This window comes from Thunnus albacares, chromosome 6 (genome assembly GCF_914725855.1).
Source record: "Thunnus albacares chromosome 6, fThuAlb1.1, whole genome shotgun sequence".
Lineage (NCBI taxonomy): Eukaryota > Metazoa > Chordata > Actinopteri > Scombriformes > Scombridae > Thunnus > Thunnus albacares.
Window position 1 is genome coordinate 9,382,919 of NC_058111.1, and position 15,557 is coordinate 9,398,475.

The following is a 15,557-nucleotide window of genomic DNA, read 5'->3' on the forward strand; positions in this document are numbered from 1 at the left end:
AAACTGTCAGCTCTTCTCTTACACATGAAAACAGCACACACAGTAATAAGTGATTTTAACAGCAGTTTCATATGTTGGAACTGGGTCTTGGACACAGTACATTCAGATAACTAAGCAAAATTGGCCTAGGTTGCTAAAACTGAATCTGACAAACTACAGTTTTCCCAGGAGACCTCAGATTGGTCTGCTACTGTCATGGTTGGTGGTGCAAAGGACTGTCAAGGAAACAAGGCAAACATTACTTTGCATCAAAGGGCAGTAGCAACAGTATCCCTTGCCCTGAGGGGAATCGGGGTGTCAGTTTTACTGATTTGAGACAGCCTTGGTAAGGCCTCCATCACAGGAGATGTACTGCGCATTAAGCTGCCATGCTGCAAGGCTGTAGCATATACAAGGTCAGGGTGCAGATTTATGCTTCCTCCTAAGCAGAATGAACAGCACAGGAGCTATCTAGGGTTTGGGGGAAATGAACCTTTTCATCACATTGATTTCCTAAAGCACCTGGAAAAAAGCTTTGTCAGCCGCTGGCATTTGGGTCTGATTGTGACGGATCTGCCCACAGTCTGGGCCTCTAGCCTGGATTGGATTCTAGTAGTATGGTTTCCTGGCCATATGCTGTTTGAGTAATAGATAACACTTGTCTTTGGGTTATTCAAACCTTTGTATATCTCATTCTATCAATATATCATTGGCCTATGTGCTGTGTAGTGCCAGTGGCTGTCTAACAAAAACGCATCAGTCAAGTCCATCTTTTGTTTAACTGTAAATTGTTCTCAGCCACTACATGGGTTCAAATCTGTCTGAATCAATATTTCAGCAACTCACATTTAGATTTAGTTCTGTTTTGATGGTAATGTTATATTGTTCCGAAGATATAGAAAATGTTCTATTATTATAATGTGCTATTTTGGTATTTTAAATGATACTCCACATCCTTTGAGTATCAGACAGTGTTAAAAGGCATTTTTAAAAGTTGGTAGTTTCATTCCTCACAAAGAACAAAGCCAAAGAAGAAATTACTAAAAACATTCATGAAGCATGATATAATTCTCTGGGGCCTCATTTATAACAGTTGCGTATATACAAAAGAAGGAATACGCCACTTTCTAAGCAAACTTTTGGATTTATAAGAAAACAAACTTGACAGAACAATGCACAGTCCTCCTCAGAAACTCTGACTCATGCATACGCACATAAACTGGAGAAATGAGGGACTGTGACTTCAGTGGCAGAAGGATGACATGCGAGAAATGGTTTGAAATTGATACCATTTTGTAAAATAAAATGAAATATCACCTCTCACCTATTATGTTAAGAGTTAATATGCAAAAACAACTAAAACCCATTCTTGAAATGAATAAACAAACACCTGTTTGATCAATACTCCCTGGAGTGCACACACACAAAAAATATGATTTAGAATAATAAATAAAAATGGAGATATCTGTTGTTGTAGAAGTTCCCCTCAACCCTCACAGGCATTTGATCCAAACTCAGCTGCCTTGCACCAGCGTGTGGATGTGATGGGTCACTTGTAAAAACACAACGTATGGATAAACATAACACTATTTATTAAGTAGATCTTTTAGTGTACAGCTAATCAGAATCAGAATTGAGTTTATTTCCAAGTACATACAGGGAAGCACATACTAGGAATTTGCCTTGGTATTGCTGTGGTGCGCAACAGTCCTTCACAAGAAATACACAAAAATTAACTAATCCTAAAATAATATTTTAAAAAAATTAATTTACAAAAGAAAAATGTAAAATGTATTCTGGGTGAGAGAGGCAGCCACCAGGTTTAAATTTTAGGCTACACAGTATATAGTGTGCAGTTATTAATAGTAAAATAGTAAAATAATACAAGCTGCAAAGATCATAGATGTGTCACATAAAACAAGTCTTATTTCTTTTAACTCTATGGCGAGGATCTGTGAGGACACGGCCACCGGAGGGTTGAGATGCACGAGGTGCAGTGGAGACGGCAGGACTGGGCACACAGCCCGCTGGAACACGCAGCGACTAAAAACAATGGAAAATGTCTCATTTATTTGTGTAAACAAATGTTTAAACACAACTCGTATGCATTAGGTTTACACTCTTTTCAAACAAAGGAATACAAATAAGGTACCTGGGTCATCCGGTGTGTCTTCCATATCTGTGTCCCCCTACAAGTCACTCATAAAGGGGGCTGAGCTCCGGTGTCCCCTTTCCCCTGCCAGTGGCACAAATATTCTACTTTTATGTCGGACCACTTCTATTTTATTTCGGATCCGGCCTTCTGAGCAGGCAGCATTCACTGTGTCTTCCACATGCTGCCACTCTAAAGCCTGTTTGGCGTTTGTAATGCCCACACTGAGTCCACCAAACAATATATTTTTTCTTGCCTCGACGTCCCCAACAAGAACTTCAATTTCACACTGTGTGACATTTCTTTTTCTAGCCTTTCTGTTGGTGTTTGCCATGGTTGTCTTCATGCAGTTGGTCTGAATCAATATTAATTTGGGGCGTTTCACTGACTATTTATAGGCAACTATGGGCGTTACAAGGGTGGGCCAAGACGCTCTCTCATGTGGGGCAAGTTTCGAGTTAATTGTGATTTATAAAGGGAAACCGGCATAGGACATGCATGCGCACTGTGTTATAAATCAGAATATTTTTGTGCTTAAGCACTTTCTGTGCTTTGTCTGTACGCCACCTTATGATGTGAATCCTGCACACAGTTTTATAAATCAGGCCCCTGGTGTTCAAGCTACTTTTGAGCTCCAGAGAAGGCAACGGTGCAACACAGAAGCAACATACATGGCCATATTTTGACAAAACAATTATTGTTTGGATCAGACTGACCATATGGATGGACAGCAAACAAGTGCATTATGCTGCAGTAGTTTGGGAAGTTTCTATGGATATTATTATGGATTTTTTAAAATCTTTTTTTCTGTCAGAACAAACTTGCACGTTTTACAGATTTTGGTTGGAAACTCACTTTAGCCATAAGTTGTCAGTTTTCCTGTAACAAATCCTTCCATAGAAAACAGAACATTTATCAGCATCTCAGTGTTTGTGCTTTAAGTAACAGGGGGTTAAAAAGAATAAAAGTCAGCCTGTTTCTCTGTCTTTGTCTTTTCTCTGTGCGTTGCAGAGATAGAGGAATAAGGGCCAGGGGAAGTACAGTATGTCATCTTGTCCAAAGCTTTGATCCTCCCAGCCTGTACTTCTATATCTTATGAGTTCCTGCACGATGTTTGCCTAGACCCCATCACCTCTCCAATGCATCCATCCACCAAAGGGTTTGCTGTATTCTGCCAGAGCCTCTAGGCAATTTTAGGCACTGTAGTGAGGATGCTCAACTACAAAGAACATCAGGCAGCTTTGTTTCAGGATGCGGTTTTCTTCAGTAAGACTATCAAATGTTTGTATTAAGCCCCGTAGCACATAATAAGCTGGCTCTCTAATGGCACAGCTTGTTATTAAATTTTAATTCTGGCTGGAAGATTGTTTTTATTTACGCTACTCTTTATTCTTGGATAACAAAGAGTCTCTAATCAGAAACTTCTTAGGGGCCATCAATAATAGCCAATCTTTTTTTTCCTCTTTTTAGCATATATGTGATCATAAGATAATGATCATCAAATCATATGATGTAATTGAAGCCAAAGAACAGTGTCGTTGATAATGACTTATGTCTGCATAAATCTAATAACCATTTCAGCCAGTCTAATTTAATTGTGTATCACATGTCTGCAGTGTATGTTTATCACTAAAATCAAATAGGAACAGAGCTGGTGATTAATGATTTTCATAGAGATGTCTTCTGCATCTGATAGGGCGCCACTTTACATTGGCCTTGTTGATTAAATCCTTAGCAACACCTACTTCTGCTGCATTTCGCCAGATTTGCCCTGTGTAGTACAATCCAATAGAGTTCAAATTACTTCAGATGAAAGAGCGGTCCAAGGAGAGAGCTAGCCAGGCCTAAAGGAGGATTAAGAATGTGTAATTTATTCAGTGAAGAGCACTTTCTTTCCTGCCCTCTGTGGTTGGTCGCTTGTAGGAGCAGGTGATTCTGAATTTGAAATTGTTTAAGCGATAACAGATGCGAGGTGACCTTTTTCAGCTCAGCTGCATGGTTTTCCCAAGTTTACGAGTGTGTAGTCACATCTGAATTAACAGTGATGAAGGTGTCCAGTATCTAAAGAAAACATGAAAAGCTTTCATTTCAAGCTATGTTTCATGAATGTTGACAGTGATTATTATATTATCATGAGTATTTTTCATAGTAGTTGAATTGTTATGTTGTTGTAGTAATAGCAGCTATTTTTTTTTAATTACTAGTAGCATTGCTTAGTTGTAGTAGTGATTGGCAGAAATCAACATCACAATATTAACAAAAATATTTTTCCAATATTGATATAGTAATTGTATGCAATTGTTATGTGTTACATTATTACATTTTTTTTAAAAAAAGTATTGCATTTGCATATCAAGTAAAACCTTTAATAATGTTAGTTTTTAATCACAATTTGCTTCAAATCGTTAATTTGTACAAAATACAACCACAACATGTTATTAAAATACGATTAACCCAGTACAATAGCACTGAAAATTAATAAATAGTGAATCGAATCACTATTATTACCCAGATGTTGTCTGCACTACTTAAAGTCTTGTTAGAACTTGTGTATTTTTATGTTTTTCTTTTTTTTTTCACTGTAACTGCAGGTTAAGTGGTTCTGTGTAAGGCCAGGGTAAGATTTTTAAGAAATGTCAGAGCCAGCTGCTAAAAGTGTCCGAGTGAGTGTAAATCAATACCTGGAATATAAGTGATTACTTAAATAAATATTGTAATCTGAGACTTTAAGCTTTTTCTGCTGCTACGCTTCAGTGCATCCTGCTGATGCTTTCTGTATTCACATTGACTGTGAATCACAAAGTTGGCCCAGAATGCAAATAGGAAGAAAATGTTTCAAACCTTTGACCACAGCATGTGTTTGCAGCATCTGACAACTAAATAACTAAAAGCACAATGTATTGTTCTGGTAAAGGTAATGTTAATTACAAATGATACTTAATTACCATCACAGAAATCAGCGTGAATTTGTCCAGCGGTGACTCTGTTTTCTGTATTTTTTTTTTTTCTGTGCTCTTTGTGATTCTGTGTGTCCTCCTTCTCTCTGCAGCCCTGAGGGACAACAGAATTGAGCTGGTGCGAGCCTCATGGCAGGAGCTCACCATCAGAATTAGTGACGTCAGCCTGTCAGACGAGGGCCAGTACACCTGCTCGCTCTTCACCATGCCTGTCAAGACCACCAAGGCCTTTCTCACTGTTCTGGGTGAGCACGTCCATTTTGGCCCAGTCTTCACAGACCAATTACATGTGGCTAATTCGTCATGTTCTGACAGCTTGAATACCTGCGCATTTAGAATTATATTCAGTTGTTTTTCTTCACCAGGCACTTCTTACATTGTAAGAAAATTACATGGCTGCATTACATACCCTTGTCTACTAGAATATAGGATGAAAAGTAAGTTTGCAAGCCATGTTACTGTATTCAATTTTCTGCCAGGCTGGACAGCCACTAAAACTCAATAAGAATCTTTTCACACCTGTGTAAGCCAGACAGGTGTGTTGAAGAATATGCAGACAGCAAGTAAAAGTCAACTCCCACACAATGTCAACACTTTGAGTACATTTATTTAGATATTGCAGTGAGTTGACCTTCATCAGGCATCTCACAGCCAAACAGCAAGAAAGTAGCTACAGTAATCCTGAAAAATACATTTAGGGATTGTTTTTTTAATTTACTTTATATGATAAACAACAAATTTAGGATGGATATTGCATCTCAGTGTATTTATTTCCCCATGTAATTTGGAGTAATCATCTTTATTATTCCCTTTTCCCTGACTTAAAAAACGAATTCTGAAGAAAATATAAATAGGGTAAATGGTAAACATGATATTGTGACTGAGAGAAGAAGCAGGTAATATCTGAAAATGAGTTGACGCCAATCAATAAATATTTTTTTCATTGTCAGAGGGATACTGATTGTATCATCCTCTTGTGTTATACCCAAATCTTCATATACGTGTATTCAATATGTTATATATAAATGAGTCATTGCATTATATTTACATTCCCAACAGGAGTGCCAGGACGGCCAGAGATTACAGGATTCACCAAGCCTGCTCTGGAGGGGGACTTAATCACCCTGACATGCACCACATTGGGCAGCAAACCAGCAGCCAACATCCGGTGGTTCAGAAATGACAAGGAAGTCCAAGGTAAGCGTGTGGTGTGGATTTCACAGAGCATCATATCCTCTGTTACCACTTGTACCCTCTTGGAGACATCATTACTGTCAAGTCATTCAGCTGCTGCATTCCTTTGTGTCCATATTCATGCATTGTTCCACTGGCCGAGGTTTAGCGTTGCCATGATTCGCCTGGCTTACAGCCAGCATTGCTGTCGTTGGAAGCTGTCCAAATGTTGCTGGACCGTGGCGGAGCCATCCACGCTTCTGACTGAGGGGAAGACATATAGGAGTGTCTTTTATTGATTCTAATTATAAAGTGAAGTGTACATCAACAAGAAGTTCTGCACTGCATTCTGTTTTCACTGTTAGCGGGACTAAAGTAATGATTCCTGGTGTACTCAGCTAGCGGATTAATAGAAACACAAATCAGTCATGCAATACTAAAGGTGATTATCAAAAATGAGAATGTCAAGTCCAGGGCTTGCTCTGGTGCTCTGGCTTATTTTGTGTGATCAACAGTCCAAAACCCAAAGATATTTGATTAACAATCAGATAAAACAAAGAAAATCATGAAATACTCACATTTTAGGGGCTGCAACCAGCAAATGTTTGACATTTCTGCTTTTGTTGATTGGACCAACTAATCAACAAAACTCACCAATCATTTTAACACTTGCCAGTATTTCTAGCCAGTAGTTATGGTGAAGAACCCATGTTTTGTAGTTATGCCATCCCTCCATAACCGTCTTAGAGGGGAAGAGCCTCTTATGAACATGAGCACAACATTTTTCTAAGCATGGCTGTATGTTTCATGTTGTGTGTTCAATGAAAAAGACACACGGGGGTTAATTTATCCCACGGTGTGAAATCCTCTGTACTACAGACCTTAGTGCTGTTTGAATGTGATGGGTTGATCTTGCTGGGCTTCACATTCATTCTTGTCAGCCATGTAACCATCCATCCTATCCCCAGGTGGCTCTAACTGATTGTTTTTTCTTTTCTTTTTTTGAATAGCTGCGATTATGAGTCAAGGAGGATACAAGAACACACAAGAATGAAAACTCAGAGAGGCCACATAACTTGCTTCACCCAGTCTGAAAAAAAAAACACTGACAGAGACAATGTATTAGGCAGCAGATGGTGCAGTGTAATGTGTGCTGATCGCACTAAACGAACAGAAGTTTTCTGTGGTTTCACATAGTGTGTCTTACAAGCTTTTACTTTCTTGTAAACCTCTTCCCAAACTGTGTGAAGCTCTGCTCTTTGTATTTTTTCAGCTTTTATCGCTGTCTTATTCCTGCTGTTTAAAAAAAGCACCAAAAAAGACAAAAACATTAAAAAAATAGGAATGGAATGTTTTTCCTCAATTTGATGGCAGAGGTAAGCTGTGTGGAGCTCTTTAATGTAATAGAGCCTGCTGTGGAGACTCAGTGTGACAGTTGCTCTTTATTGAAGATTTGCACCCGAGAGCTTTTTCTTGGTGGTTCTGTCTGTGTCTGCCCAACATGGCATGATGATTGATGGGAGAGGGGCTGGGATATGAAATTTTCTTGTTGAAATGACATGCACGTAGATTCCTGAAAGGCCAGTGGAGAGCTAGCGCACATCATCACAACAAGGTTTGCTGTCCATCTCAAGAGGCATTGAGATGATCTTTTTATTTTTTATTTTTTTTGCTTTATGTTTTGATATATATATCAAAATCCATCTTTAAAACTTTATATTTTAACATATGGAAAGTCAAAAGCTAAAGGGGTGTTCAAGGGGCGCCGTAACTTTGCTCATGGCTCCAATTCCCATCTCTAGTGGATAACAATAAAAAAAATGTAATACCTTTACCACATTCCCAGATCAGCAAGCATCAAAGAATGTATAAAGGAAAATTAAAACAAAAGAATGATTCCCTGCGTTTATATTTGGTGTATGAAATGGCACTGATGTATGATGTGTGAAATTCATATCACTAAAAAAGATCATGAGCCCCAAGTCTGCCCCAAACTGGTGTCATGTATACAAATGTGCTTTTATTAGTTTTACCTGCATACGATGGGTTTTATTAAGCCGCTTGGGCAAACAGACCTGGTGCGATGCATCTCCAAGTCAAAGAGAGATAAAGAACAAAGCAGAGACTGGAGGGTTTGACTTAAAAACTTCATTTCCATGTCAAAGTGTCAAAGAAGGGGAATGTCAATCAGTGCTCCGTATCCAAATCTTTTCTAGGTGCTGCTTTAAAGCTTTCTTTAGTGAGTATGTGCTGGGAGCAGCATGTTTTGCCATTGGTTCTTCTGTGGTAGATCATTGCCACCGGTGTCTCCTGTCAGTCAATTCTATCCCCACCGGGGGACCAGTCTACAAAGCTCCAAGACGACAGCAGGTGTAATAGCAAAAGCATGTCATATTTATTTCATGCTCTGATGATTTGTTTTTCAACAATTTATATTAGAAGCACACAGCATTACAAACCTCAAAATGCAGCTGTCATCCGGTGTCAAATAATTTGTTTCCAGAGTATAGAGTCATTATTTGTGTCGCTGAATGACAGCTGAGCTTCAAATTGTAATCTATTGAGGAAAAAATCCACCCACTGTCACTCTCTTTGCATACATAAAGTGGCCTATATATTCCTTTCACAGTGGCATAAAGGAACACTCAGATACTTAACAGCTTCCACATGACAATTAATTTTATATTCAGAGTTAGGAAAGATATCAAGACATTTGAATGCAGACAATATATTTTTATTATTATCTTTATGTCGGTGTGCTCCTTCATTTTGAATTTGGCTTGCTTCCTGTTCTGTAAGAGCAAGCAGAGCAAAGATGAAAAATCAGAAACTTTCTTTTTGATTTACAACAATTTTACACCCCTAAGTTGTATACTTCTCTTGCTCCTTGCTGCTTGCTGATTGCTCACATATCTCCAACATGTTGACTTTGTTGCAACTTCTAATTGTCAAATGTGAACAGCAACATGTGGCAACTTTCTCCCATCAGTGGGAAAAAAACATGTTTACCCCCAAAGAGTCTGGAAACAAATTGGTACAGCTGATTCATGTTTGCACTATATGTGTCTTTAAACTAAAGAGGTCTGATGTTCACAGTGTTTCCCATACACAGCATACTGTAGCAAAGAGTGTGAGCTGTGGTAAACATTTTCATATGCAAATCAGTGCATCATGTCATCAGACAACTAGCCTTCATGCTGTATCTGAAACACATTTGGACCTCTGTGCTTCCATCCAAAACTAATGTTTTAAAACACAAGAAACTTTTGATTTTTATCTAACTTTACTTTGAACCATAACTTAAATGAATACAGCAAGCTCCTTACATTTAGATAGATAGAGCACCTTATTTATCCCTAAAGGGAAATTTCAGTGTTACAGCAACTATCGCATAAATGACAAAAAACACAAAAAACACACATAGCTTACAAAAACACACACAATGAGGTGTGTGTCTGAATTACCAAAAATATTATGTATATATACAAAAAATACTATACTAAATAAAAATAAGTAGAATAAAAACAGAATTTTAAACTTTAAGGCAAGATATTGCTATTAATGTGCAAATTAAATGTAAAATGTCAATGGTGCATTGCCACTCAGTGGAGGAGCCCTTTCGGCACAGAGGGAGTCATTGTAGATGGCATCCAACATCCATCTCTCAGAGAGAAGGATGTTGCACAATGGTTATGGAGAGAATCTCTCCACAGCCACCTCTTTGGGCTCCAGAGCAGTCCCCAGTGCAGAGCCTGCCTTCTTTATTAGTTTGTTCAGTTTCTTAAAGTCGCCGGTTCTGATGCTGCTATCCCAACAGATGGCTGCAAAGAAAATTACACTCACCACAACAGACTGGTAGAAGCAACATCTTGCTGCACACATTAAAGGACTTAAGCTGCTTCTTCAAGAAGTAGAGTCTGCTCTGTCCCTTCCTGCAGACAGCCTCAGTTTTACATTTCTAGTCCAGTCTGTTGTCAAGGTGAACGTTCAAGGTATCTGTAGCCCTCCACTACCTCCACCTCTTCTCCCAGGATGGAAATAGTGTTTAGCGTAGTCTTGGTCTTCCTAAAATCCACAGCCATCTCCTTTATCTTGGTCACATTTAAAAGGAGGGGGTTGTTCCCAAACTATGCCACGAAGCGGTCAACCAGTTCCCTGTACTCAGTCTCCTGTCCACCACTGACGCACCTCACAACTGCAGAATCATCTGAAAATTTCTGCAGATGGCAGGACTCAGAGTTGTATTAGAAGTCTGAGGTATACAGAGTGAAGAGAAAAGGTGAAAGTACAGTTCCCTGTGGTGCTTCTTTGCTGCTAACCACCTGCTCAGGCACATTAATGTGGAGTTTATTATTCAAAAGGTCATTGGTCTTATATAGTTGAAATTTCACCACCATGTTTTGATTAACTACAGTAGCACAACTCATATGTTTTGCCTAGCTATTTTCATCAAACTAATTTACATGTATTTGACAACTGTTGATGACTGACAGTCGAAAACTGAACAATTCATTGATAAAAACACACTTCGTTTCAAATTAGCATTATTTTTTTACACATCCTTTATTGATTCTCTGACTCCCTTCTCAGCTCCTCTTTTCCCTGATGGCTACAACTGCATGCATATGTATGAGTGTTAATTCATGGGTGTGAGATGCAGCGTGTTATAGCGTTGTAATGTAATGTAACATCAGAGTGAGCAGGCTGCTCTTCATCATCTGGTGCCCAAATGTAAGATAAAACTTGCTTTCAGCTTGTAAAATTTTAACTTCTCTAGAAGATATGGAGCAGGACTTCTGATGAGCTCAGCTTAAAGAGCCATGGACGCTGGATCTGATGAAAGCAAGGAGGTGAACGGAGTAGAGAAGGGTTTTAAATGTTTGACAGCTTGAGATGATTGGCTTACAAAGGTTGTGGTAAAAATCTAATGGATTTAATTGAATTAGTGTACACCCTCAGTGAGCTGAGTTGGAAGAGAGAGAGAGAGAGTAAATAAATAGTAAGCATGAAGATAGTCTTCCTGATTGAACTTTCGCTAAGCTTCAGTAGTCGGTGATCTCACGTTCTGAGCCATTTGTAACAATGTTAACTGAGATCTAAACTTACAACAGCACTTGGACAACGCATGTCTGAAACAGTGTTATCCTGGCAACACTAGTCAGCCAAGTTGTGTGCTGCAAATACAGTACAGTACAGTACAGATAGATGGAAACCTGTGTTGTGAAGAAATGTCACAATATTGACAAAAAAAAAAAATGTAAGTAACTTTTTGAGCCAGAACATTTTTATAAGCTTTTAATTCCTTTTTTATTCACATGAAATATGAAATTATAAATAATAAGAGTTATTCTCTTGCCTTGTGTGTACTAGAAGACTGTTTTCTAATTAATCTGCTGGAGGGATAAAGTTTCCCTTTGCTGACTGTAAATCTGAGTTTAAGGCATGTACTGGAAAATGACTTTTGCGTGAAGAAGGAGACATTTTGCATCCACCAGTTAAAATTTTGAAATGAAAAACATGTGCATATTCATAGATTCTGGACTTTTCAATGAGGGAGAAGGACTATGTGTCATTTTAAGGATTTTAACAAGGTAATTTAACTTTCTTTGTGGATAAAATATATTAGACACAAATTATTATTCAAAGCAAAGTATTTTTATGTCTGGAGGGGATCTTTAAGCATTGTACTACCAATGACCACAGTGATTCAGACTGGCAGAAAATAAACTAGGATTGCCATTTCACACAGGAACCCAACTATGGATCTGCCAGCAGAGCCGTTATTAGCACATTCCTTATGCCTCTGTACCCTCCAACTACCAAACATCACAATTCTAAATGTGCAAGAATGTTCATTAATGATAAAAAAAGGACCAATGTAAAATTAAAGACCCTGACAACTGCTAAATGAGGCAAAAAAAAACATTTTTCTCATGAATATGAGTTTATACTTAAAGAGCTTTTGACAAGCAAATTAATTGAGGAATTTGGTCACAGAATAAAGAAAAAGAAGAAAAGAAAAACAGGAATTTTTTCAAAACATTTTAGCCTGTAATTATTGGTCAGCAGGCAGTAGGTTGCAAACTGTGCTGAGCAGGAGATTCTGGTGTTAAAAGAGGCACAGTTTGAAGTTGTTGCAAGTCTAAAAAATGAACATGCTGCTATTAGAGTATGCCTCTGATGCCTTCATGAAATAAACAAAGGCTCTAATTATTATGCACTTATTCCTTCAAGGCTGATGACAGCTTGACCCACTGAACATTAATAATTAATCTGAAGGGAAGCCAACATTTAAGTCACCCAAACCATACCCTAATATTACCCTTATGGAACTATTATATGTCTGCACTTAAATTTCTGATATAATCATATCCTGCCACTGAGGCTCCTACTTGTAAAGCGGATGCACAGGTGGTGACTACAAGAGCGCCCCCAGTTGCCTGAATATAGATTTGCTTTGGCTCTTGGGGTTTTGGTTCAAAGCAGGTGCACCTGGGCACGTTCACATTCTTACGAAAGCTGCCTCTGCATGCTCTCTGGCGATGCTAGCAGCCACCTTGAAACAGAGTGACAGCTTCTCTGTGGCAGATCTGATGCTTCAGGCAACTTGACGAATGAGAGGAAAAGCTGGAGAGATTTGTGTTTGACACCATAGAGACACTTCCTTTCTGCCCTTTTGAACTTCAGGGAAAAATGCAAAGACTTTGGCTCTCCTGTTTGCTCAAACGATATGTAATGCTCATAGTTTTCTGTCAAAATTATCTTCTTTTCGAAGAATTTATCTAAAGAGTGGGATGTCCTGTAGGCCAGTGAGGTTAGATGTAAAATGATGATTTTGTTTTCTTCCACCTTTTCTTGTTGTTATTATCTATATCTTCTTCTTCCTAGTACTACTTAGTACTAGTACATAATTGTATCCCACAATAGAAAGTTTAAAATAAAAAAGTAAAGCTTTTTAGAAAGGCACCAGCTAGTCCACAGCCTGTTGGTCCAGACTGGTTTCCGCATGGGTTTCCAGAATTTATTGCCAGACCTCTTGTAGACCACTAACTGGACATTTTTTACTGTCACTTCAGACATTTTAGTGCCATTAAACAGGACATTTTTGCCAGACATTTTGGCCGTCATGTCGTGCATTTTAATTCTGTTAAACGGGACATTTTTACCGCATTTTACTGTTTTAACCCAAACCATGATCTTTCCCTAACCATAACGGAGTGGTTTTTGTGCCTAAACCTAATCTTTTTAACCGTGGGAAGGACTGTCATATCACCTGCAAGCAAAAACCTTTCTCTATTTTAAAACAATTTGAATTTGATCACATGATCTTGCCCAATCAATACCAATGTGCCTGCGTAATAATTCTGTACCAACAATAAACAGACTATTGAAATGGAGGAGTCGGTACCAATAGCCACTTCCTTTTAGAAAAAGCTAGCAAGCTTAAATACATCAAAATTAAACAACTTCACTTCACAACAACTTCACAACACTGTTCAGACTTTTGATCTTTTGTATGCTAGAACATTTTCATAGAAATCTGACACTCTTAAATCTTTGTAGAACACACAATACAGTGAATTTCGGACAATTACTTTTGAATGCCAACCTTAATAGCAAGAGGAATATAGGTAGTAGCAGTATAGTTGTGGCAATTGTAGTAGTAATAGTACTTCCACTGGAAGGTCCAATAAAATATTAATCCCTTTGCACATGACAACATCAAAGAGAATCCGTGGAGTGGAACAAATGGAACAGATCTGCCCAAAATGATGATGATATGGGTGATCTGGGTTTCATTGCAATGGGCTGTTAGTATTTAATAGAACAGAGATGTGCTACGTGTGTGTCTGTGAGTGTATTTGTGAATGAAGGAGTGGAGTGAGTACATACATATGTATTGATTGACTCATGTTTGCACTGGATGGCACAAAGTCCAGAAGAGGTGAAGGTTGTAGTGAAATGTCTCCAGTGAAAAGTCCTTATGAGACCACTGTCAGGTAAATGCCTTTGTCCTTTTTGCTTTGTTCAGAGGCAGTAGCCTTGTACATCTGTGCCAGAGCAAAGTGATGCTACCACACAAACCGTTGACACGAAAAGACAGAGAACTACAAAGAAGTGTTTCCAGTTAAGAAGCATCTCTAAATGAAGACAAAATAACAGGGCTGGGAGAATAGAAAGAAAATTCAGGATCTGTAGCTGTGAAAAGAGTGAATGTTTGGGCATGAAACTAAGACAAAGGAGAGAGCAGAAAAGAAAGGTGTGACTACAACTACGGAAATCCTCTCCACACTGCCGGGGGAACATGTGCCTGTTTGTGTTGACTGGGATGTTTGAGCGATGGTCCTGAAGGAGCAAACACACCCAACCAACCGAGTCAACGCTCACTGCTCTCCCCTCACTATTCACTCTACTTTGACTTGACTTTCAAAGGCCAAGGATTCTCTCCCTCAAAGGAGATGCAGAGAAAAACAACAACACTGCAGCTGTCTATGTCAGAAAAACAACTTGAAATAAAATTTCATGTTTCTCACGTTTTAGTTAACATGCTAGCTGATTTCTGTTTTTCTCAGGTTCTTTTTCAAAAATTATTTTTTGCATGAACTGCTTGCACAAATGCCAGAACTGTTCCCCAATCATAGTAATTGAAGTACATTTTACCCCTGTTCATTTTCTGATGCTCTACAGGCACTAAGGAGGTGAATGCCACAGGAAAATCATTCACAGTGAGGAGTAGCCTCCAGTTCCACGTGGACCAACGAGATGATGGAGTCGCCTATACCTGCAGCGTGGAGCATGTGTCTCTGCCCAACCCCTACATGACAACTGAGGTCCTGGAGGTCCACTGTGAGTGCAGTTATACATACCTTTGCAAAGCTGGATTAGGTTTAAGATTAGCATTGAGAAGAAATACTAGAATTGAGATTACATTTATGTCTGCAGGTTTAGCTTTGCATCGGCTCAGGATTAGTGCCGGATTAGTTTGCAGGTAAGGGATTAGTACCAAAGCAGAACAGGGATATGGGCTAGAGCTAAGAGCTGCCCAATGGGTAAAGAGCTAACTACTGTTGTACTTCGTCAGTGTTCGAATTAAAGCCTACAGTGCTGTCATAATTTTGGATTTTTTCGTCTCTTCTTCACAGATGCTCCCCATTTGGAGATCTCACATTCGCTGATTATTCCACAGGAAGGGCAATACTTCAAATTGGAGTGTGTTTCCATAGGCAACCCAATGTAAGTATCAACGTCAATTCAGTGTTGATTACTGGCATGACAATATGAAGAAATTGGACTTG

The 15,557-nt window shown here is 38.8% G+C and overlaps 1 protein-coding gene across 2 annotated transcripts in view; it reads left to right on the top strand.

Moving 5' to 3' along the window:
- The window catches only part of cadm2b (cell adhesion molecule 2b), a 161,764-nt gene that overhangs the window by 131,183 nt on the left and 15,024 nt on the right, over positions 1-15,557 (top strand). For both annotated transcript variants that reach the window (XM_044355292.1, XM_044355293.1), the window contains 4 exons: positions 5,181-5,333; positions 6,148-6,285; positions 14,950-15,108; positions 15,405-15,495. In XM_044355292.1, coding sequence (XP_044211227.1) covers positions 5,181-5,333; positions 6,148-6,285; positions 14,950-15,108; positions 15,405-15,495 — 541 coding nt within the window. The remainder of the gene's footprint in view (positions 1-5,180; positions 5,334-6,147; positions 6,286-14,949; positions 15,109-15,404; positions 15,496-15,557) is intronic.